The sequence below is a fragment of the Narcine bancroftii genome, chromosome 4 (genome assembly GCF_036971445.1).
Source record: "Narcine bancroftii isolate sNarBan1 chromosome 4, sNarBan1.hap1, whole genome shotgun sequence".
NCBI classification, from domain to species: Eukaryota; Metazoa; Chordata; class Chondrichthyes; order Torpediniformes; family Narcinidae; genus Narcine; species Narcine bancroftii.
Window position 1 is genome coordinate 171,278,333 of NC_091472.1, and position 25,467 is coordinate 171,303,799.

Below are 25,467 nucleotides of genomic sequence, written 5' to 3' on the forward strand. Positions count from 1 at the left end.
TGTGAATAAGGACAATGAGGATAATGACATGATGAGACACCGACAGCGACAGGATACCCCCTGGTCCTCCAAGTGCAGAAACTGCACGTAGGCAGGCAGGATTGCCTAATGCCAAACCTCTCCAGGAGGCAGAAGAATGTAAGGGAGGGGGGAGGGTATTCCTATACTGAAATGAACTGTATAAAAGTTGGGTGAGCCCCAGTGTATATGTGTTTCCCAGGGTAAGGGGAAGCACCCAACTTTGCATTGTTGTATAATAAATGTTCTTTGTTCTCAATTTTTGTCTCGAGCAAATTCTGTGAAGGTACTTCTGTTTCTAACAATAGTATAGCTTCTTTACTGATTGTTTTCGCTGTAATAAGCAAACAGTGAAGTTGTTCTTGATTGATAGCTGTAGCCTCTGCCATCCATTTAATTATCTTGTCTTTCTGTTTAGTTTCCAGTAGGGACAGGTGAGATAGCGCATGTTTGTTTAATGTTGCTGGTTTCTGGTTTATGTTTTAAATCGTAGTCATATGTGGCAAGCAACATGGCCCATCTTTGAATTTTTGTTGCATCTTGCACTGATATCCCCTTTTTAGGGCCTAAAATCAAACTTAGTGGTTTGATGTCAATCACCAAGGTAAACTTCCTACCATATAAGTATTGGTAGAAACGTCTGATACAAAACAATATGGCAAGTCCTTCTTTTTCCAGTTGTGCATAATTCCATTCACAAGTTGTCAGAGACCGGGAGTTACTTGTGACAATATAGCTCCTAATCCTACTGGTGACTCATCGCTTCAATGAACGAGAACATTGTTGCTTGATGTTGGCATTTCTTTCAAGCGGTCCAGAACGTTACTAGTGTTGTCATTCCAATACCATTTCTGATCTTTTTTTTTTAAACAGTTGGTTTAGTGTGCTGACAGCGTTGACATATTTAGGACATGCTTCCGATAATGGTTAACCAAACACAGGAAGACTGCTTGGCTTGGTTTGTTGGACCGCTTTAGTGCTAGCAGTGTCCATTCATACTCCTTTGCTGTTAATTGTAAAGTCCAGATATGTGACAGAAGATACCATAAACATACATTTGTCTTGGTGCAGCTGGACATTTGCTTTTTGCAATCTGGTTAACACCTTTTCTAGATTGGATAGGTGTTCAGAGTTGTCTCGGACCGGTAATTATATTGTTATCAAGGTAGCAACCTTCCATGCAATAATTTGTTCATGGCCACTTGAAATATGGCCGGGGCTGCTAATATTCCATATGGCATTCGAGTATAGGTGATTAACCCCAAATGAGTATTGATTGCCACATGTTCTTTGAGTCAGTTCTATTTGTTGGTATGCTTGTGATAAGTCTAACTTAGAGAATTTCTTTTCCCTCATTCAAGGCTTGGAATCATTCTTCTGCTTTGGGCATCTGCAAAGCCTGATTAATTGTGACTTTGTAATCATCAAAAATTTCAATTTCTCCATTGGCTTTTCACACTGGCACAATGGGGGCTGTCCAATTAATGTATTAGATTTTCTCCAGCATTCCCTCATCTTCTAGTCTGTTAAGTTCCGCTTCAATCTTTCCTTTTATTTCAAAAGGTACCATTCTGGGTTTAAAAAATTTAAGCTCAACACCTGGTTTCAAGTGTAATTTCACCTGGACTCTTTGGATATCCCCCAGGCCTTTTTCAAAAACCCCCAGGTACTTCTTGAGAACTTGTTCCACCTTTGACTTGTCTTTATCTTCCAGGCACAAGTTCATTATGGATCCAGTTTCCACCCATCTAGTTGAATGTGTGATAGCCAGTTTCTTCCAAACAACACTCGCCCTTTGGTGTAAACAATGTAAAGGGGTAGTCATTTTGGCATTTGTTCTTTGTATTTCACGTTTATGTTGCATTTTCCAGACCCCTTGACTTTCTTCCCGTGACAGTTTTTAACACCGTGTTGGTCTGTTTAATGGTGAGGTGAGGCACGAGTCGTTGTTTTAGATTTAATGGCATCAGCAAAACTGCTGTTCCTGTGTCCAGCTCCATTTGAAGAGGTTCGTTGTTGACATAGAATTCTGATTTTCTATAATTAAATCCACAAATGTACATGATTTCCCCCGTCTTATCTTCTTCCAAGACATTTGTTTCAATGCTGAATCTTTTGCTCTTCTCTTCCACTATTCTCACTCTGGTGGGGCATTTTTCATATCTCTGTCCCTTCTTTTTAGCCTTTTACCTTTGTTTCTCAGGCACTTGGCTTTGATGTGCCCCTCTTTGTCACATAGATGGCACCTAGACCATCTGAAATAACAGTTATCAGGCATATAGTTGTTTTCTCTGCAGCAAAAGCAGTTTTGGCAGGAAAATTTGCTTGCCACTAGGGGATCACCTTGGCAGATGTCCACATTATTATCAGCTGTCTCGAAACCCAAAGCTGTCTCATATGCAGAATTAAGAGTCATTTCTTGACTTAGTAATTTCTGACTGGCACTGCGGTTGGCTAAGCCCATTATTAATCGGTCTCTTAATGCATAGTTTAATAACTGACCAAATTCACAATGGCGTTAGAGTTTACTTAATTCCGATAAATATTAGCTTAAGGATTTGCCTGTTCTGTTTTTTTGTAATAAAATCTTTGCCTTTTTGATGGTTTGGGACTTAAACTATAGCACACAACCGTACATAAGTTTTAGATCCAGATGTTTCAGGAGCTATGAGATTTTTTAACAATTGAAAAGTTTTACTGCCCATTTGGCTTAAAAACAGTGATTTATTTTGGTTAATAAGTGCAGCATTAGTAATATTATTGGGTAAACAGCAATGATCAAAGCAGTGGTTCTTCTCACTCCATCAACTGACAAAAGTGTGCCTCCACCATTTTGAATCTTCTTTTCTTTGTGTTTGAGCTTGTGGGGTCCACTGTGAGAATGAACTTACCTACAAGGTCTGGAGCATCGAGGGGGTGTATTTCGATCCTTGTCGCCACTGTTATGTATTTGATGTTTCAAGGACAAACATTGCACACTAAGACATGGTGCTTCATTCATTCTTTAATGCAGAGCTAAAATGGTTCCCCATGATACATAGCATATAAGAGTGACAATGTCATACACACATAGGCATAAATACCTAACACTGAGGGAAGGACCAGTCTACAGTCCTCCCATTACCGAGCACTGAGGGGCTGACACTGAGCAGAAGTCCCTCAAACGAGGGTGGGGGGGAGGAAGGCAGAGGGGAAATAAGTGACAAGGTGCCACAGGGGAGTAATGGTGTAATTAGAATCAAATGTAACAATGCACAGTGATGGAAATGTATGGATACAAAATCAAGAGTGGAAATGGACTCTGATTGGTTTTCCTTTTGTAAACAATTTATTGCCAATAAAATCTATTTTTGGTTAAAAAAATTAACTATTTAATTCTCCATGACGATTCACAAACCAGTGTGCCATACCCACAGAGCTTTGAGCTGATCATTTGATTGTATAATAGCTAAGCTCAGGTGACTGCATGTTGCATTTGCAGCCTGCCTACTTGCAATCTTAGGCCTGGAGCACTTGGCATGGTTGGCACTACATGTTGAGTGTGCCTGGTATTGCTTGTCTCAGAACTTGGTCTGGCCTCTAATTTAGTGGTATTAGTAGACTGTGGTATTTCTGCTTGTGCTCGTAGACAGTTCTATTTCTGTTGTTGTTCACAGTGGTCTTAGATGACAAATATGTTCTGAATCTATCTCAATAATATAATTCATCCAGCAAACATTTTTGCAAGAAAAGTTTGGCAGATATTCGTACTTAAAAGAAAACATATTGGCACACTTTTTGATAGAATTACACTGTTACAGTTCAACAGTCTTAGAATAGATTATTCAGCCTTCAATGGATCAGCAACTCACCTGCCGAGAATAGAGAAACCTAAATGTCCTTGAAAATTCTTCTCATTATTACAACCACAAAGTACAAGGAGTAGGTTAACTGGACCTCCAACTCCTCCGCCATTCAATAACATCATGGTTAATCTTTGCTATTTCAAGTACACTGTTTGACCAGCTGAGTTTCTCCAGCATTGTTTTTAACTTCGACCACTGCTGGTTGATCTTTTACCGCTGGGCATATCCCCTGATTACCTAAATATCCCAAATCTTTTGACCTTTCTTTGAACTCTCAGCAACTGGGCTTCTATGGTTCTTTCAGTTTGAAAATCCACCACCCTCTGGGTGAAAAAATAAATTCTCAGCTGACTGATGCCCCAAACTGACTGCCCAGTTTAAATGCCCCAGCCTGACTGCCCAGGTTTAACTGCCCAGTATAAATGCCCTAACCTGACTGCCCAGTTTAAATGCCCCAGCCTGACTGCCCAGTTTAAATGCCCCAGCCTGACTGCCCAGTTTAAATGCCCCAGCCTGACTGCCCAGTTTAAATGCCCCAGCCTGACTGCCCAGTTTAAATGCCCCAGCCTGACTGCCCAGTTTAAATGCCCCAGCCTGACTGCCCAGTTTAAATGCCCCAGCCTGACTGCCCAGTTTAAATGCCCCAGCCTGACTGCCCAGTTTAAATGCCCCAGCCTGACTGCCCAGTTTAAATGCCCCAGCCTGACTGCCCAGTTTAAATGCCCCAGCCTGACTGCCCAGTTTAAATGCCCCAGCCTGACTGCCCAGTTTAAATGCCCCAGCCTGACTGCCCAGTTTAAATGCCCCAGCCTGACTGCCCAGGTTTAATTGCCTAGTATAAATGCCCCAGCCTGACTGCCCAGTTTAAATGCCCCAGCCTGACTGCCCAGGTTTAAATGCCCAGCCTGACTGCCCAGGTTTAAATGCCCAGCCTGACTTCCCAGGTTTAACTGCCTAGTATAAATGCCCCAGCCTGACTTCCCAGGTTTAGTTGCCTAGTATAAATGCCCCAGCCTGACTGCCCAGGTTTAAATGCCCAGCCTGACTGCCCAGGTTTAAATGCCCAGCCTGACTGCCCAGGTTTAACTGTCTAGTATAAATACCCCAGTCTGACAGTCCAGTTTAAATGCCCCAGCCTGACTTCCCAAGTTTAATTGCCTAGTATAATGCCCCAGCCTGACTGCCCAGGTTTAAGTGCCCAGCCTGACTGCCCAGTTTAAATGCCCAGCCTGACTGCCCAGGTTTAACTGTCTAGTATAAATGCCCCAGTCTGACTGTCCAGTTTAAATGCCCCAGTCTGACTGTCCAGTTTAAATGCCCCAGCCTGACTTCCCAAGTTTAATTGCCGAGTATAAATGCCCCAGCCTGACTGCCCAGGTTTAACTGCCCAGTATAAATGCCCCAGCCAGTGGAATCCCCACACTCTTGCCTGCGGCCAGGCTTTGGTCGGAGAGAACAGCTAGCGGCAAGGACAGGTTTCTGTATCTCACTGAACACTTCCAAGGGACCCTTTACAAACAGCTGCTCAACGCGACGACCAAACACTAACATCAACGATAAAACCGCGGCACTCACCGCCCCAGCAACGACAGCAGCTACTTCCGCCATAGCCGGAAACAAGGCCCGCCGGCCCGCCTGGACGTTGCGCCCATTGAGTGAGTCTGCGGTGAGGAGCCGTGGTTCATCAGTGGGGCTGCTGGGCTTGCCTGATCGAGGTGCCATGGTTCGCTTCAAGTCCAGGTAACCGAGCTGCAGCTTTCTGTGCGCGTAAACGTGCAGACAGTCACTTTGTCGCGTTGGAGAGAGTTATATTAATTCGTTCCTCTCTTCCCAATGGCGAGAGCACACGTGGTTCTCCCCCCCCCCCCCCCCCCCCCACCTCAAGCGGTTGGAACTCTCAGCAGCGACCAAGAAGGCAAATGCAATGTTGGCCTTTATTACTAGAGGGATTGAATGTAGGAGTAGGGAGGTTATGTTGCAACTGTACAAGGTACTGGTAGGGTGGCCATTTCCAAAACGGTGGAGGTGCAGCATCAGCATGAGAAAACTCTCTGGGGGGGGTGGGGGGGGGGTAGAGAATTGGAGAGAGAGGGCACTTGCCATGTTAAATGCGGCATCCCGAGGTCAGTAGGCCGTGTGTGGCCATGTTTCTTCTTGCATGCATGCGCTATTCCCAGGCTGGTGCATGTGCAATGGATTAGAGTAGTGGGGCCACCAGTGGCACTTCCCCCTCTCTCCGACGGAAGTGACATTAATGGCCCCAGTACTCCAATCCATTGCACTTGGCCTACGGACCCAGGATGCTGCAGTTGACCTTAGTAACAGACGTCAAACCACTAAGCTTGATTCTAGGCCCTAAAAAAGGGATACCAGTGCTAGGGGTGACAAGAATTCAAAGATGGGCCATATTGCTTGTCGCATATGATTATGATCTGAAACACAAGCCAGCAACACAAAAAAAGCCATGCTGAATCTCTACCCGGAACTGAACAGAAAGACGAGATAATTAAATGGACAGCGGAGGCTACAGCTATTAATCAAGATTGCTTACCAATTACGACAAAAACGATCAGCAAAGAAGTACAGAAAAAAGCTACATTGTCAAGGGTCCTATATTTCACATTAAATCAGTGGCCCAAGGCCGAAGCCATCTCTCTTGAACTGAAACCTTATTATACACAATAAAATATCAATTGAAGAAGGTTGTCTATTGTGGGGGACCAGGACAATCATTCCTATGAAATGACAGACTGCCATGTTATCAGAACTCCACAACAACCACCCAAGTTCAAATGGGGATGTGGAATGTTTTGTATAAACTTTTAAAAAGGTCATGAATTTACAAAATCATGGATTTCCTGTTAGAATATAGATATACACCGCACTCTATGACCAAAATAACACCAGCAAAATTAATATTTGGATGTAACTTAAGAACAAGACTTTCTATACAATGCACCCAGAACAATCCGTGACTCCAAGTAAATCTACCAGATCTCTGGAAATGAACGGATACTGGTATGGGATTACCAAGACAATAAGAACTGTGGGTGATGGGTGTGATTCTTTAAAAAACTAAGTCCCTGTTCTTATTCTATAGTGGTGGGAACTAAAATATGGAAACGGCATGTCGACCATTTGACAGCGGTGGATGAGCTTATGGCTACACCCACTGTTCACAATCCCGATGAAATTCCAGACAAGATTCCATGGGTTCATTCCCCCCTCCCACAGATGTTCCTGAAATATCTTTGGGAAGTGATGTTGACTGCTCAAGCAAGCAGTCCTACAGCTCAGCAGCGCAGTTCCATGCAACATCTGAATGAGGTGCGTCAAAGACAAAATTCAGGAACTCCCTGAAAAGGAAAAGAGTCTGGAGAAATCTCAAAGTATTCGAGCGGATTCTACCTCACTGGGACAATCCAAAGGGAAAAATGTCCTTCAGAATGGCTGAGGGACTATGTACAGTGATTTGGTGGTTTATCATTTCATACTTGCATTACAGAGTAATTCTCACCATTAGACTATTAGGAACCATGCAGTTATTGTAGTTTAGTATATGTTATTTTCATGAAACATTTATTTTGTGGGGAGGGGGAAGAGTATTATGTATATACACCTGCGTGCGTTTGACATCATGTTGACATGATGTCATCACTTATATATATTGTGTGCTGCAAGGAACCATTTTAGATTCATCATAAACCATGAATAAAGCATCGTGAAATCTGTGTGCTAGTGTATGTCTAAGCCTAGAATACAACAGCTACCTCAGCAAATATATTTAAAAAAGGGTTAGTTGGATAGAGTTTTACAAAGTAGGGAAACTAAGGGATTTGGAGAAAAGGCAAGTAGATGGAGATGAGCCTAGCATCAGATCAGCCATGATCTCATTGAATGGTGGAGCAGACTCAATATGGTCTACTCCTGCTATTTCTTATGAACCATCCACAAACTTAAAATGGGTCATAGTTGCTGTGTTGAAGTCTTCATTGTGGAGGGGAAATCCCTCTGTGTATTCGCCAATTCTCTCATTACCTACCTACCATCGTGGCCTTTTTTTTAAAATCAAGTTTATTCTCACTTCTACTGCAAACAGTGTAGGTAGGCATCTCTCATTACATAGTGCACTAATTAAGATAAAGCAGAATTGGAGAAAGGTCAGAGGAAAGGAAAAGTTATTTTTACTATGAAGGGGTTCATTCAGGGGTTTGATAACATCAGGAAAGAAAATGTCTCTGAATCTAGTTGTCTGTGATCTCACACTTTTGAATCTTTCTGATGAGAGAGGATGGGATCAAAAAGAACTATAGAGATTGGAATCTGAAGTATTAACAAATTACTGGCCCTATCTATGGGAGGGAAATCAACTAGCGTCTCCAGTTGAAGACTCTTCATGAGATGACTGGGCCCTTCTTTGATCTGACACATTGGCAATTCATTTTTCTGCAGATCCTGGCAGTCCTGCTGAATGTTTCTAGTCTTTTCTTCTCATTAATGTTACTAATGGCCATCAGTTTCAATTTTCACCCTTTATACCTTTGTCTTCACCTGGATGACATCATCTTGCACTGGTTTCCAACCAGTTCCTCTCCATCTAACTTGCACATGTTCTTGTGAAACAATTTCCCCTTTGACTCCATTCACTTTCTCCAAATAAAGAGTTGCTTTGTGAGATAACATGAAATAGAATCAAGAGTAAACAATCTGGCCTATTGAGTCTGCTCTTCCATTAAATAAGATCATTGATGAGCTCCATGTGGAACATTCCCATTCCTCTTTGGAACTCACCTGCAGCTATTTTATCAGTACATTGAATTGATGCCTTTTCCAGCTCTTAACCTCAATTAGAAAATTTACTGTGATGAAACACTAATGTCTGCAGATTCTGTGATTGTAGTAAAATGTACGCTCAGTCAAGTCCCTCCCCACCTACATCTGCAATACTTCACATGTCCATCATCACTTCAGCACTTTTCAGTTCCCTGAACTTGACTGCCTCGATCTCTGTCTCCAAGTCTGCACAGACATCTTCTACAAACTCACCAACTCCCTGAACTACCTTGATGACATTTTTTCTCATCCATCTCCTGTAAGGGTTCCATTCTTTTCTCTCAATTCCTCTGACTCATTTTCATCTGCTCCTAGGATGAGGTCTTCCATTCCAGATCATCGGAGATGTTCTCCTTCAAAATAATCTGGCTTCCCCTCTACCACAGTCAACATCCCTCAAATGCATAATCTTCCATTATCTGCACATCTTTTCTGCCCCCACACACAGGATCTTTGTCCTCCCCTCCCACCCCACCAGCCTCTGCCATTTCAGTCACCATTTCTTCCTGATTCCACCACCAAACACATCTTCCTCTCTCCTCCCTTCTCTGCCTTCCGCAGAGACCACTCCCTTGTCCATTCCTCCCTTCCCACCAATTGCCACCTTGGCACTTGCCCCTGTGACCATAGGAAAATGTTACACGTGCCCATACCTCCTCCCTCACTACTATGTGGGACTTTGAACAGTCCTTCCAAGCGCAGCAACACTTCACTTTTGAATCTGCAGGGGTCATCTACTGCATCCGGTGATCCTATTGTGGCCTCTCAACATCAAAGAGACTGGATACAGAGTGGGAGATCGTTTTGTTCAGCACCATCTCATCTGCTGCAATAGCAGGAATCTCCCAGTGGTCACCCATTTCATTTCCCTACCCCATTCCCCTGCCGATGTGTCTGTCCATAGTCTGTACTCTGCCTATTTAAGTGCCTGTCTAAACATCTTAAATGTAGTGATCATATTTGCCTCCTTCACTTCCACTGATGGAGTGTTTCAGAAATCAACCACTGTGTCTGAATGTGGGGAAAAAAATCAAAACCCTCATCATTCAGATTTCCTTTAAAATTTCTTCCTCTCACCCCAAACCCTTTTTTTTAAAATGTAAGCATACAGCAGGGTAACAGGCCATTTTGGCCCACAAGACTGTGCTGCTCAATTTACACCCCATTAACCTACAACCCCAGTACGTTTTTGAACAGGGAGGAAATGTGAGCCCCTGGAGAAAACCTGCACAGACGTGGGAAAACATACAAACTCCTTACAAACAGCGTGGGATTCGAACCCAAGTCCGGTCTCAAATCGCCAGCACTGTAAAGGCGTTGCACTAACTGCTACGCCAACCGTGCCACCCATGTAGTCTTGTTTTTGATAACTATATCATGGGAAAAAGAATCTGACTATCTACTCGTCTTTGCCTCTTTATTTAGAATCAGACATACAGCACAGAAATAAGCACTTTCGACCCATGAGTTCATGCTGGCCAAATACACCTAATTGACCTACAACCAGTGGTTCACTTTTGAATGAAGGGAGGAAACTGGACCACCCAGAGGAAGCACATGCAGACACAGGGAGAGCATATAAACTCTTTGCAGACAATGCCGGATTCGAACCCGTGTTGCTGGGGCTGTAGCAGCATTGCGCTAACCATGACACTTTCTGTGCAGCCCCAGTTTAAGAATTGACCTCCCTACTGCATTTTAGATCATAATGCTTTATGCAGGATAGTAGAGAGCTTTGATCAGCCCCTATAATCTATTGCTTGTCCCTGTACTAATGCAAGTGTGGTGTGGTGGCTATGCTATACTGTGGAATGAAGAGCACTTTGATTGTCTTCATTATCTGCCATCAATGGCAGACATGAATCAAAGTATATTTCTTAAAAACTGGAAGTTACAGATTGATTTCTTCCAGATCACTTACAAGGTACAGTGACCTACACTTTTATGATTTGGTGCAGGAGGTTAAATCTACCTCATGGTATCAGGTCTATATGAGCACCTGGGTTCAATGTTCCTTTATTGTCATGTACATAAATAGAAGAAATTTTATTACTTTTGTTTGCCCCTAAAGCAAACACAGGCACAACTAGTTCAGCACCCATACCAAGAAGAAAAAGAGTCCCTTCAGAGATAGTGACTTTGTGAATCCAGCCATCTCCTCTGATGCCACTACCTCCTGTGCTCTCGGGATCTCTGTAGCCACACGACCTTCTGTCTGTTCCAGTAGTGAACTAGAGCTCCAGGCATCTAAGTCACTCTTGGCCCCTGGTTCCAAAACACTCTATTCAGAAGTTGTTAATGCCTGCTTACCATCAGCACTCTCGAAAGTCCTGGTCCTGATACGTAGTTCCCATGATCAGTTAATTGGTGAAACCCTGCTATGTTTTGCTTGTCAGAGGGATCTTCTCACTTAAAGTCATAACAATCTTTAACAACTTGCTGACAATTCAGTGAATAATAATCATGCTTGATTAATAAATTGTACCAGTAATTACATTTGTATGGGTTCAACATTTTCAAGTACTTGGGCAGGCAATGACTACTAGATGACATAGCCTTTCTATTCCTAGTGATGACATGAATTATTTTGGAGGTGCAGATTGAACTAGTTTACTGTATAACCCCAGCATGAAAGTTGTGTCATTGCGGTAGAGAAAATACTAATCAAATCTGTGGTATTTCTCCATGTTCAGATACCTTCTATGCGAGATGGTGTTTGAGAAATCACACTATCGACAGCATATAGATGTCCGAAGCATCATTCGAAATGTCAGACACGCAATCACTCAAACGCATGGTGACTTTGGGATTGGCTGTTGCACTTTACGTCTCGAAGGTTAGTAACAAAAGGTCCATGTTAATTAAATCATAGGCTGAAAGGATTATATACAATCCACTGTACTAATACATGAAAGTAAATTCACTGACAAGCTGTATGTCTACCTGCTCAGATATCATTGACTTAGCCTTTTTTAAGTGCTGTGTTTGGCTGGTGAAACTGGAAGGAATATGGAGTTGTCTTTTCTCATCAGGAACTGCAGAAGTTGTGCTGCAATTTCCCTCTGCCCATAGGCAAAAGAGAAAAACCTCGTCATTTTTCAGCCCTGGGCACTCACTCACTGCCTGTCAGAAACTGTAAGATATGACATGAAGAACAAAAGGGGATGAGACTTCATTATAACAGTTCTCCTCTTGGGAGAGAAAAAAATAAAGGGGAAGAAACTAATTGTTACACGACTAAACTGCCCAAAAATTCAGCAGCTCTGTTGTCACTGGCTCTAATTCAATAAACTGGCTTTAGCAGATGTGTCTTCATCTGCTTTGACTTTATGCTGTTGATATGTTTTGATTCATTTCCAAAATCAGGTTTTACATATTTTGTTTCTTTTTGCTTTCTGGTTTGATCTAAGCTGGGCTTCTGCCCTCCTATAATTCACGGTAGCCCCAACATGTAGTAGAACAACTTTGCATGGGTTTCACACCTAACCGACTTTATTTTTAATGAGCTGCTTTCACAGACTATCCAGCTGCAACTCACAATCAAAACCACTTCCAGTTTCTGTCTGATCACTGGAAATGTAGTTCTTATGTACACATAGTACATAAGAACACATCTTTCCCCTTTTAGAGAAAAAAAACACAGACACAATACTATATCTACATTCCAGTTTCTACTCTCAAATTTTCTCTGTACTTTCACTCCGCTTTGTCCAGAATTAAACTCAAAATCACAGCTTGGAAGGAGAACAGAATGTGATCTGCCAATATGATCAGTCAATACAAAAATTACAATAGGATTTCTGTGAAAAACATTTTGTACGGCTACCAAAACCTGGCAAGTTATAGACTTTCAATAAATAAAATAAAGGAAATTAAGTCAGGTTGATAGAAAGTTTAACTGCAACAGTCTCAGATGGGTGCCTTGTGCTTTTCCTCCTGTTGTGCCTCCAGGTACCTGGGCATCCTAGTACATTCAGTTCCTGGTTGCCCCGGTATTTCCATTGGTACTGGCCTTTGACTTGGACTTGAAGGAGAAACGTTTGATAAGCTTCCGAGAGAAGCTTCCTGATTTCATCTGTGTAATTGAATGGTTGTCACTCATGTTAGATAGGTTATTGTGGGAGTGACTAAAGCCTGGCTCCTTCTGCTTGTGTTTCTAACTAAACAAAAGCTTTGCTTCACCTAAGAGAGAGCCAACTTTGTTATCTATGAAGGTACTCGTTTCAAGTGCTCCCATTGACTCTGTTTCCGATTCAACATCATCTACTGACAGACATTCTGAAGTAACAGGTTCAACAGCCTCATCCAAGTCTGGGGTGATTAGCTTCTGAATCTCTGGCTCCAAATATTTTACAGTAATTTCTTTAATTTTCTTCATTTCCTCATCTTTCTGCAGATATTTTCTCATTAATTCTTTTAACTTTCTGATTTCAGATCATGCTGATCTTGAATCTGCTGGATTTCCTTAGTGTATTTCTGATCCATCTACTTCAGTTTATTCACCTCACATTTTTCTTTTAACTCCATCCTGTCATTTATCAGCTGATCAATGAATGTCAGATGCTGTTGGATGGTTGTTTCGTACTGCTTCTGTAATCGTTGGCTCATTACCTTTCCAGTTTTCTTCCCATGATGCACAGTTAATTCCCTTTGGTGCATCAAAGCTGTCTGTAACATAGCAATGGTATACTTCTCTTCACATTCCAGTTTTAACCTGATCATTGAGCTGGTCACCTCTGTAGCCATGACTGAAGGCTGCTCCAGGAGCACCTGTTCCTCTTCAGGATGTCAGGCGCACTTGCTCAGAGTTCTTCATCTCATCTAAGAAATTCATAATACTTTTCAGCTTTGCTTCAGACACCTGCTGCATTTGCTGTTTGAGTTTATCACTTTGCTAAGTTGTTGCTCTTGGAAGCTCCTGGAGCTCTGTTTATCTCTATTCATTGCATGCACTGTTGTGTCTATCCTGTGCAGCTCCTCAACTGTTGAATCTATCTTGTGCAGCTCCTTAGCTTGTGCTTGTGTGGTCTTTGCTGCCTTACACACATTCACAGCCTTTTTCAGAGGCAAATCTTTTTCATCAACAGTTCTTCTCTACGTCCATTATCTGGGATTCCAAACTATTCTATCTCTAAATAGTGATTTTTTTTTCAATTCTCCAAATTCACAGGACTTGGTCAGTGTGTGAAGCTCAGCTAAGTACCGGTTAAAGCTCGTATCTTGTTTCTGGTCACAGGAAAAAAAAAACTTGAATCTCTCAAATGTGATGTTTTCACTTGGAACAAAATACTCAAATTTTGTCATTCAAGTGTCCAATGTGAAATCTGCTTCAACTGATGAAGATGTCCATCACGTCCAGAAACATGGATTCTTTCTGTTTTCTGGTGGTCTTTCCCATTCCACCAGCTTCTAAATAAATGTTGAATCGTTGTTTAAAGCATTTTCAATTATCAGCTAGATTGCTGGTAAATTACATCAGTGTGGGAAGACTTAACTTATCCATGCTTACAAGCTATTGTCTTTTACTCATCATCCATCTGACACCATGTCATGCTTGTCCTTTCAATTAGAACCACTTGGCTAAGTGTGAAAAACCATGCAAACTTTATTTTTAACAAGCTGCTTTCACAGACTATCTCTAGCTGCAACTCCAGAGCCTGCAGACCAAAACCACTTCAGGTTTTTGCCTGACTGCTCACATTGCATGCTGGGAAATGTAGTTCTTTTACACATAGTTCATAACCACACCGTCTCCTGGTGGGCCTTCAAGAAAACAAAGTTTATCTTAAATTCTCTTGCTTGTACTCACACCATAATTACTTGCACATCAACTCTGCACATTAACCTGCATTAGCCCCTGAACTGCAGATGACATGATTTAAAATTCTTAAAATCTCCCCACATCCCTCTCTGACTTCTTCCAACTCTGCATCCCTCCGATTCTGACCTCTTGCACAGCTACACTCTCTTCATACTTTTCTCTCTAAACTACCATATCACTACCCTCCATTGAAACGTAGCTCTCATACCAAATCTCTGCTCACCTGTTCTAACAACTCCCCCTTTACCAGTGTCATTTATTGTCTGATTTCACTCCTGATAAACAGAATGGAATATTTTCCATGTTAAATATATAAATATATTTGTGTTGTGTAGGCAGTTGTCTGCTTTTGTATCTATATTTAGATTTGTGGCTTACAACATAATTTTCTCGTGTTCCCATATCTGAAACAAGGTGCTGGTGAATTGGTCATTGACCACTTGGACTACGCACATTCTGCTAGTGTTGGAAATATGAAATTAAAATTAGTAGTATTTATAAACATACAAGATGTCGTGCACCAGGAGATAGGTTTGGTTAATAATCCTAGGAAAGATTCTTTCACTGATGACTAACAGGCTGGAGTAAAAAGGAAAGTCAAAATATCGGAAAAGACAACATCCCAAAATCACAGACAAACTGAATGATCTGAAAAATGTTTAATCAAAATGAGGAAATATAGTGAAGTGATGAAGATTAGTGCAGTCAGCTGAGTATGAAAATAGGACTGAAAAATGGATTTTCATCATCTGGAGTTTACCAGGTTTCAAGGAAGTAAATACTAATCTCCTGGAAGAAAAATTGTTGCGACAATTACGTTTTATTCATTGCCAGAAATAAAATGTTGGAGATGGAATAAATGGCTCTGATAGCCAGTGTATCAACATTTGTAGTGAGCCAGGGGATTTAAATTGAAAACCTTTGCCAGATGGAAGAGATTAAAATAATCCAGTCGTGTGAAAAGCAGTTGAACACAGCATCCTGTCTATCCATGTCATATGCTATGAAGCAAGTAATGATTAAACTTTAGAGAATCTTATTGCAGTAATGTCCATTGGCAGAACAAAATCAAAAGTTATCAGATTAATTTACGAGTTTATAGTTGATTTATTTTGTGAATATCACATTGACGAAGAAACAACAAGACATCTGGATATAAATTCTTCAACCAGTGGACGCAGCATGAATTCAGAAAGGAACGATCATGGTCAACTAATCTACTGGAGTTCTTGGAGGATATTACAAGTGCAGTGGATAGGGGGAAACAGATGGATGTGGTACACAATAAAACCCTGGTATCCAGCACCTATGGGGATTGGTAGATGCCGGATAAATTAATTTTCCAGTTGCTTGAGATTGCGTGGATTGGCGAACTAATGGGAAGATATGCCAGTTTTAAATTTCTGAATTTTTTATCTCTTTTTGCTGGTTGCTTGAATTCCAGATAACAGGGGTTTTACTACACCTAGGTTTCCAGGTGATCAAGTAACAACCTGACTGACTCTCTAACGTGGATAAGATAGATAAAGGAGATGATCGTGGAGTTCAGGAGGATCAGGAACCACCACCCTCCTCTACACTTCAACAACTGTAGTAGAGAGTTAAGAGCACCAAATTCCTTAGAGTTCACTTAACTAGTGACCTATCATGGACACTCAATATCTCCTCACTTGTCAAGAAGGTGCAACAGCGACTGCATTTCCTGAGAAGACTCAAGTGGGCAAGGCTACCGGCATCCATTATGTCAACCTTTTGTCAAGAGCGTCCTGGCCAGCTGCGTCACAGTTTAGGGTTTCTGCAGAAAAATGGATCGGAGGTCAATCCACAGGGCCGTAAGAGTGGCAGAAAAGATTACTAGAATCTCCTCCCCAACTCCGACCATTGACGTAAACTACCTGAATCGCTGTCTGAAGAAAGTGCGCAAAATCATTGAGGACCCTTTCTACCCTACACACAGCATCTTTAAGCTGCTCCCGTGAGAGAAGAGATACAGGAGGATCAGAGCCAGCACCACCAGGTTGAGGAACAGCTTTTTCCCACAGGCAGAGAGAAGGCTGAATGACTATCCAAGACTCTTGTAATCATGGAACAATAGCAAGTGATCTATCTATTTATATGGATGAAATACTGGTCCTGCATATGTATTGTTTGTCTGTATGCGTTTTATGTCTAGTATGTCTGCATATTTTGCACTGAGGATTGGAGAATGCTAGCATTACAATCAGATGACCTTAAACTTGATTTGACAAAAGATGCACAGAAGACTTCTGTGATCGATTAGGATGCATGGAGTTGGGGGTAATATATTAGCATGGATTGATTAAATAATGGAGGGAAGAGTTTGGATAAGTGGGCATTTCTCAGTTGGAAATTATTGATGCTGCAGGAATTGAATCTGAGCCTAAGTGTTCACAATATATAAATGATGTGAAGGAGGGAAGCAGGTGCAACACATCTAAATTAGATTGAGTGAAAAAGCAAATTCTGCAAAGAACATGGAGCCTGCAGAGAGGTATAGATAGTGTCTGGCAGATGGAATGCAAGGTTAGTAAATGTATAGTCATTCACTTTGGAAGGAAAAATTGTAAATCAAACCATTTAAATGGTGAAAATTTATAGTCCAATGGTGTGCAGAGAGGATGAATGGGGAGGGGAAGAAGAATCTTGTAGATAAGATTGAAGTCAGGACATTAATTTCACTGGCAGGTGAGATTAGAACTATGGAATATAGCCTGATGAAATAGGAGTAGATTTTAGACATGAGGAGGAGCTGCTTTTCTCAGAGTAGTCAGTTTAGTCAATAAAAATGGAATTTAAGACAATATAAAGTTGAAAATTGAATTTGGAATTCGGGTTGGATCATATCGGCTCTGTTCAGCGCATTTTGAACTCAAGGAGGCACGATCGTCAACAGCATCACCAAGGCCATTGAAGAAGCGGTAAGCCTCACTCAAGGATGCCTTCTATGTGTTTATTGCAAGTTAGAACACAGTTTGGAGAAACTGTTGCTTGTCCTTTGAGGGCTGTTTTAGAGATATTGTTGTGCAAGATTAATGTCTAAGTGCGATGGTCAGCTGAATGGTTAAGGATAATATGGCCAGCTGCTGCAGAAACTGCTGCCCTGAGGAGCTAAGTGTCAAGGAGATGGTCAAGGAACTTAGAGAAGAATTGCAATGGTGGCACTTAGATATAAGTGGAGTCAAAGCTGTTCTCTTTGTGAGACTGAACTTGGCAATAGAAAAGCAGAAGGTTATGGCTGCTGGGAATATAAACCCCACCGAGGTACTGGAAAAAAACATCAATATAAACTAAAATCAGCCACCTGGAAATGGCTGAAGATGTGTCACAAAATGGTGGTGTAATGGATTGGCAATCCAGAGTGGAGAGAGAGTCAGATATTAAGACAACATTTGAAATAGAGAATGATGTATGACCGGATGTTAGTGTGTTAAATACTGGTAGCAGGAGATACAATCTGAGTTCTATAGCAAGCTCCAGTGTTTCAAGTTCTGCATCAACATGTGTTAAAGTTAGGGCAGAAAAGGTTGCTCTTGAAGCAAAACGAGAATGGCTTAGGAATAAATATGCGTAGAAAAACTAAAGGAGGAGCAGCTACAAAGAGAAAGGAGCTGAAACAGGAGCAGCTAAGAAAGAAAGGCGCAGCCAAGGAGGAACTGTAACGGAGAAAAGTAATACCTGTCAATAAGTCCAAGTCAAGGTTACTAGAAGGCTCAGATGTATCTGGTGTTCAAAGTAAATTATTTAAAGCATCTAACATTTTTGAGTCACGTTTTGAAGAAGGACAACAAAAAAAGAAAATATTTCATTCCGAAGAAGAACCAGTGTTAAGATTACAAGATGGGTAAGGACCCGAACAAACCAAGTTAAGGCACGGTGATGCCAAATCTCAAACCCTAATAATGACCCCAGTGGACAGAAATATGAGCCAAATGCCATCTTGCGAAGCAGAATACTTCCTGCTCCCGACAGGAAAAATAAATCTGGGTGAACAAAGTAACTTGTGCCTAGGCATGAGAAGGCAAGATGAAATGGCTGTATTCAGTTACCGTCTCTTTTCTGCCCAAGAGAAAGATTCCAGTTTTTGATGGTGGCCCACTTCATTTCCAAGTGTTTATTTAAAAACTTTGAATGCAGTATTGAAATTAAGAGCTAAAACTCAGAGGATTGTCTATATTATTTGGAACAGTTCAACAATAAAATCACAAGGTTTTAAACTTTTGTGGATAACAGAATCACTGAAATTGATAAAAGTCTCACATTTAATAGAGTGGAGATATGTTAACAAACCTGCCGATCTGGCTTCAGGGTGCAATTTATATCAGATTTATTCTGGGAAAAGCGGGTGAAAGAATATCTTCACTGTTGCAGGAGTGACAGAAATGGTTTAAGATCAGGTGTGGCTGGAGACGTCATGATCATCGTGGACCATTCGATGCCTCGAAATTCCTGGCTGATGGGGAAGATTGTTGATACCATCCAGGACAAAAGAGGACTTGTATGTCAAATTCAGATCAAGACTAAAACTGGCTTTCTGAATGAACCAATGACCAAAATCTACCTTTTTTTATACAAGAGGCAGAAAGCTTTGATAATTGATTTTCACTTTTTAAATTCAACCGATATGTACAATGTTTGGTTTATTTGCTCTTTGTGATTATAATTATTATTTTTAAACAATAATTAGGGGCTGGTATTGTAATGGTTAAAATGTATTTCGTGCTTGCAAGCATACTCTGTGGCTTTTAAGATGTTTACATATTCTTTGAGTGTCTCAGCAACATCTTCAAGCCAAGTTTTTAGGGCTTGTTAGAGAGATTACATATGTTAGCTTTAGTTCCTTTGTTCTATGAAAATACTAAGGGATTACTGTAGAAAGTTCTGACAATTTTTTAACCGTCTAACAAAGTTTTAGCACAGTCTAATATGTTTAATGGCTTGTATCAACGTATAGCAACTGATAAAAACGTTAACAATATTTAATATAGTTTTAAAAAAAAACCTTGGAAAACTCAACTTTAGTATGGATTTGTTTGAACAAGTCATAGACAACATTCTGACATCCTCCAAGTGACTATAAAGGAAAATTGTTGCTACAGGCATTCTGTGGGAATTCTCTGCCCAATGAAGCAGCAGAGGCAATGCTTTTAAAACACAGATAAAGAATAGGGTAATTATGGGGAACAGGCTAAGGAGCTGAGCCCATGGCCTGATGAATGGCAGAGTAGGCCCGACAGGCCAGGTGGCCGACTTCCACTCTTATTTCTCGTGTTCTTGTTTAATCCAATGTGTTGAAACAGAGCTCATTCTCAATCTCTCATTCTTGGATGTTGTCATTAGTTTTATATTATCATTCAGCCATGTTGCCCACCCTTGTATTTTTTCCAAAACTAATTACAGTAAGCCCATTATCTGGAATTCAAGCAACTGGCAAAAATAATCGAGGAAAATTAATTTAATAAAAAAATATATATCAAAATAAATAATTAAATAAGTTTTAAAATTGTAAAAGTAATTATTCTCTGAACTAACACACACCTTTGAAGATGGGAACAAATATTCAGCCAGCAGTGTGCCTTGGTCATATTTTGCTTGTAGCAGTTATTTGAATAAAGTTGTGCCTGTATTCTTTCTTCTTTTCTTTGGCTTGGCTTCGCGGACGAAGATTTATGGAGGGGTAATGTCCACGTCAGCTGCAGGCTCGTTTGTGGCTGACAGGTCCAATGCGGGACAGGCAGACACGGTTGCAAGGGAAAATTGGTTGGTTGGCACACCAAGACACAAGAGCAACTTATCCGTGAACTACTCTTTCCAGACGATGCCGCTTTAGTTGCCCATTCAGAGCCAGCTCTCCAGCGCATGACGTCCTGTTTTGTGGAAACTGCCAAAATGTTTGGCCTGGAAGTCAGCCTGAAGAAAACTAAGGTCCTCCATCAGCCAGCCCCCACATCTCCATCGGGCACACAAAACTCAAAACGGTCAACCAGTTTACCTATCTCGGCTGCACCATTTCATCGGATACAAGGATCGACAACGAGATAGACAGACTCGCCAAGGCAAATAGCACCTTTGGAAGACTAGAGTCTGGAAAAACAACCAACTGAAAAACCGTTGTCATACCCACACTCCTGTTCGGCTCCGAATCATGTGCCTGTATAAAATGGTGTCAACTAGGATAAAGAGCAGGGTTGATGCCACTCACCATTTAAATTGTCTCTATCCCTGCTTAGTAAGAGTTGACCCACTCAGAGGCTTTATCTGTAAGCTTGGGGAAGGAGCGTTAATCATCTATAATTTTATGTTTGTCTTTTGGGTGGCTCCATGGAAGGGGAGGAACCTGTAGATGCAGCAATGGTAAATGTTTTCAAAGGATGTGTCTGAATATAAAATAAAATGCTTTAAAGTTGATATATTCAAGCAAGTGAAATTTCTTCAGTGCAAGTTTGGTATTTTTGTCTTTTAAAAACTATTCTTGATGCAGGTATATTATTAGTTAGGCATTGTAAAAGTAAGTCTTAAGCAACTGGAAAATGCACTTATCTGGCATCTACCAATTCCCAGAAGTGCTGAATACTAGGGGTTTTCTGCATTCTTCTGAAATTGTCCTGTGAATATATAGTATATATTCGTCCAGAATGAGTGGTGATTGTTTTCACAGAGCCAAGACTGAAGTGAAAATTAGCACTTTAAATTTTGAAGGATTAAGATAAAATTAAATAAAAACAAACTGCTTCCACTAGTGAGTGGGATGGTGACAACATTTTTAAGGTGATGATAACATCTTAACACAGCAAATTCTTATCTCGTAAGTGAATTGGATATTTTGAAGAATAAACAATTTGCTGGTTTTAGAGGAAAGAGCAAACATTTGGGACAGAGTGCCATCTGGACAAAATGGCATCCACCCTGATCTTTAATACTATTTAGGTATTTAAATACAAAATTATAGATTGAGTTTCAACCTTTCTTTAAAAAAAAACTGTTGCAGCTAGATTTTCTCATGCAAATTTTACAGGGATTATTTGCTGGCATCTTACCTTGAATCTTGGAAAGAAAGTATCATAGATAAAATCATGTTGATGTACACTGGTTTAATGTTTTTAAATTTTATTCCTACTCCCAGTCACGTACCTAAATGCCTACACAGGAGTCGTCTTAATAAGGTGTCAAAAAGACTTCTGCAGAATGCTTTCAACGGCGCTGCTATTTATTACCTTTCTGGAGAACAAGAACCAAAAGTTCCCTTGTTTTTTTAACACCTTACATGTAGCAGGTAAGAATGGTGTAACCCCTTCTGCAGAATTCATCATTGGAGTCTATGGAAATCACAACAGTTACTAATTTTCAGATTTACTGTCAGAGTACATACAACCCCGAGATTCTTTTTCCTGTGGGCAAGACAGAATTACAACGTATTGGCTGTAAAGAAATGTGAACAAATTGGCTGTGCAATACAGACATGGGGGGAAAACAAAGTGCAAAGTAAGAGTCCTTAAATAAGTCCCTGATTGAGTTTGATGTTGAGTCTGATAATGGAGAAGTAACAGCTGTTCCTGAACTTGGTGGTGCAAGTCTTGTGGCATCGCTACTTCTTTCCTAATGGTAGCAGCGAGAACAGAGCATGTGTTGGGTGGGATGGATCCTCGAGTATTGCTGCTGCTCTACAACGGCAACATTCCTTTTGGATGTTTTCGATAGAAGGAAAAGTTTGCCTGTGATATCCTGGGGAGTGTCCACTACCTTTTTCAAGGCTTTATGCTCAGGCATATTTGTGTCTCCATACCAGACTGTGATGCAATGGTCAGCACTTTTTCTACCACAGATCTGTAGAAATTTGCCAGGACCCTCTGCAAAGTCCTGAGGAAGTAGAGCCGCTGACCCGCTTTCTTCATGAAGCCAATTGTGTGTTGGGTCCTTGAATGATCCACCGAGATAGCGACTCCCAAGAACTTAAATTTGCTCACCCTCACCACCTTGGATTTCCCAAATGATCACTGGATTACACACTTCTGGTTTTTCCTTCCCTTTCCCTCTTTTGTCCATCTTGGAAATTTCCCAATACAGGTATACCCCACTTTACGAAGAAACCTGGGTTCACTATCCAAAATAAATTTGAATGGGGTTGCTTTTATGGAAATAGCCTTCAATAGTACTGAATGGGTCTTGGCTTTATGCCATTTCAGCTTATGAAAGGTTTCATAGGAACGCTCTACTTTCATAAAGTGGGGTATTCCTGTAATAGTGGCAATCTACTTCCATATAGCCTTTACATGATATAGGAGCAGAAATAAGCCCATTGGTCCATCAAGTCTGCTCTGCCATTCTAATTGTTAGCTGATCCATCCTCCCTCTCTCTCTCTGGCTTTCTCCCTGTAATTCTTGATGCCCTGACTGAACAAATAACTTAAAATACACAATGACCTCGCTTCTACAGCTGCCTATAGCAACAAGACCCCCTGACTGAAGAAATTTTTCCAAGTCTTTTTTAAATTGATGTCCCTTTTATCCAGATATTATGCTCTCTTGACCTAGGGAAACATCCTTGCCACATTTACACTCTTTCAGAATTCAAAATGCCTCAGTGAAGTTTCCCGCCCCCCTTTTGTACTCCGATTACAGTCCAAAAGTTGACATTCGTTCCTCGTATGCTAACTCTTTTATTTCTGCTACCATCCCAGTAAACATTCTCTGAACCCTCTCCAATGCCAACACTTTTCTCAAATAAGGCGCCCAAAACTGTACACTGTGAGAAAGCAGTGAGTTCAAGATCTGAATAGGCCCCATTATTCATTAAACTTTAGTTTTATTCTTTGCTGGAGGGGTGGGAGGAAAGAATAATAAAGTTAAAACAAGGCTCTGTGCCTCCCGTCACAACTTCAGAAAAGAATATAAAAGTTCGGTTACCTGGCTTTTGTTTATTCTTTCACTTGTGCCTACAATAGATTGCCTTTTTATTTAATTGCTGTTGGAAGAAGTATGATGGTCTCAGCTTTGAAGCAGTCACTGTTGTAATTGTACATCATTGATTGTAAAATACTTAGTGCATCAATAGGTGCACTGTAACTCTGTTTCTAGCTGTAAAATAAAATTTAGACCATAATTTTCATGCCAACTAGCACATTCATTTGAATGTGACCCTTGAAATTTTAATTGCTTACCTGCAATATTTATAACCCAGTTTGAATCCTTAAGATTGTAACTATTTATAAATTGAATCCAGAGTCAAACATTAATCTTTTAACTAATCAAAGACAAATATACTGAATATACAAATAAGTCTATTCTGTAGTGTTGAGTTCATGCAAAATATTAAGTACTTTTTTTCCCCCCAAGGTACAATTCGAAGCTGCCAGAAGTTCCTGATCCAGTATAACCGCAGGCAAATGCTGCTGCTTTTGAGAGACTGCAAAACCAAAAGTGAGGAAATTGTACTTATCCACAACCTTCTAATTTCAAAATAGGTGGAAAAAATATTCTAGTTTTAACTGCAATTAAATATCTGCGATATTTTTATGGGTTATTTTCCAGGAATATTTGTACCTAACAAAGAAAAACTTAGTCAAATTACCTCCACAACATGAGCATCAGTGCTAAGAAATTTGATGTGGTTCCTTAAATATTGTGTGGGTAAATTAGGCCAATAATGCCACAGACCAAAATCACTATAAACAGATGTTTGTGAAGTATTTCCCAAGGCATGTCAGCAGAAACGCTGTAATTGAGTGCAGCAATACTTTCAGTCAGAGACCAGTCAGGAACACATCATATCTCTTGAATAAATGAGTATGAAAGTAACCTATTGATTTTGAGCCTTTCAGACAAACACTTTAGTTATTTTCATTCTTCATTTCAGAGGAGAGAGAGGCTGTTCAAAGATCTCTTCTGTATTGTTCACTGAAAGTATTGGATGAAGATCAATCATATTATGGATATGAAGACAAGGAAGGAAGAGATGCTGATTAAATGATATTTGAAATTCTCTCATTGAGTTCTAATGAAGATTTGCACTGTGCAAATGATTCCTTGCAGATCTTTTGTCTGATCAAAGTGTTCAGTTTTGTTGCAAACCAAACCCATGAACATTGCACTTATGAGTTCATATGCTGATACTTCGAACTGGTTGAAAAGCAACTTCCTGACTTTTCCAGCGTTTCATGTCCTGAACTACTATCAGGCTAACTGTTTGATATTGTATTGGCAGATGTTAAGAAAGGGAGACTGAAAATTCATTGGTCATTAACCAATGATGTAAAGTGACATTAATAAACAATATTCCCTTTTTATCCTTGCCTTTGGTTGCCATGGCCAATGCAGTCACAACTTTCCCACTACAAACTCATCCTGGAACATGACAAGCTAGCTCTCGTCTACTATTGCTGGTGGGTTGAGCAGAGGAGAAAGCTTCTTGATCTTTTCTGAAATGATAAAGAAAAAATGGAAAGTGACTGTCGTATGTCAGATGCAATACACAAGTGCTGGAGAAACTCAACGAGTCGTACATCAGAGGTTGAGGCTACAGCATTGTGGGATTTTGTGGACTGGAGAGTCATCATTAGTTCATAAAGTTAATATTGTCACTGGAATGTACTTACAGTATACTCTTCATAAACTTGCTAATGAGTTTTAACTACAGTAAAATCCCATTATCCAGCACCTACAGGGATCGTGGATGCTGGAAATGTGAATTTTCCAGTTGAATGAGGACCACGCTTCCAATGCTTAACTATTACACCTGCATCAAGTATAAACATTTTAAAAGACAAATGCAAAAAGTACAGCAATTCAAAGATTGTAGTCTTTAATTACATAAAGTTCCCATTAATCAAGTAATTCCCAGAAATAACAAATTTAAATTAAACTCGGTCGCTGGCATTATAACAGTGTTGCACTAACTGCTACGCTATCTGTGCCACCGTCATAATGAACCCACCA

General features: G+C 40.6%; 1 protein-coding gene across 1 annotated transcript; it reads left to right on the forward strand.

Moving 5' to 3' along the window:
• The first annotated feature begins 5,456 nt into the window (after nucleotides 1-5,456).
• Nucleotides 5,457-24,818, forward strand: pop5 (POP5 homolog, ribonuclease P/MRP subunit). The gene is made up of 5 exons (XM_069932984.1): nucleotides 5,457-5,603; nucleotides 11,390-11,532; nucleotides 21,659-21,808; nucleotides 23,869-23,952; nucleotides 24,389-24,818. Exons 1-5 carry the CDS (start codon nucleotides 5,584-5,586, stop codon nucleotides 24,496-24,498), a joined length of 507 nt encoding a protein of 168 aa, XP_069789085.1. The 5' UTR covers nucleotides 5,457-5,583; the 3' UTR covers nucleotides 24,499-24,818.
• The last annotated feature ends 649 nt before the right edge of the window (nucleotides 24,819-25,467 follow it).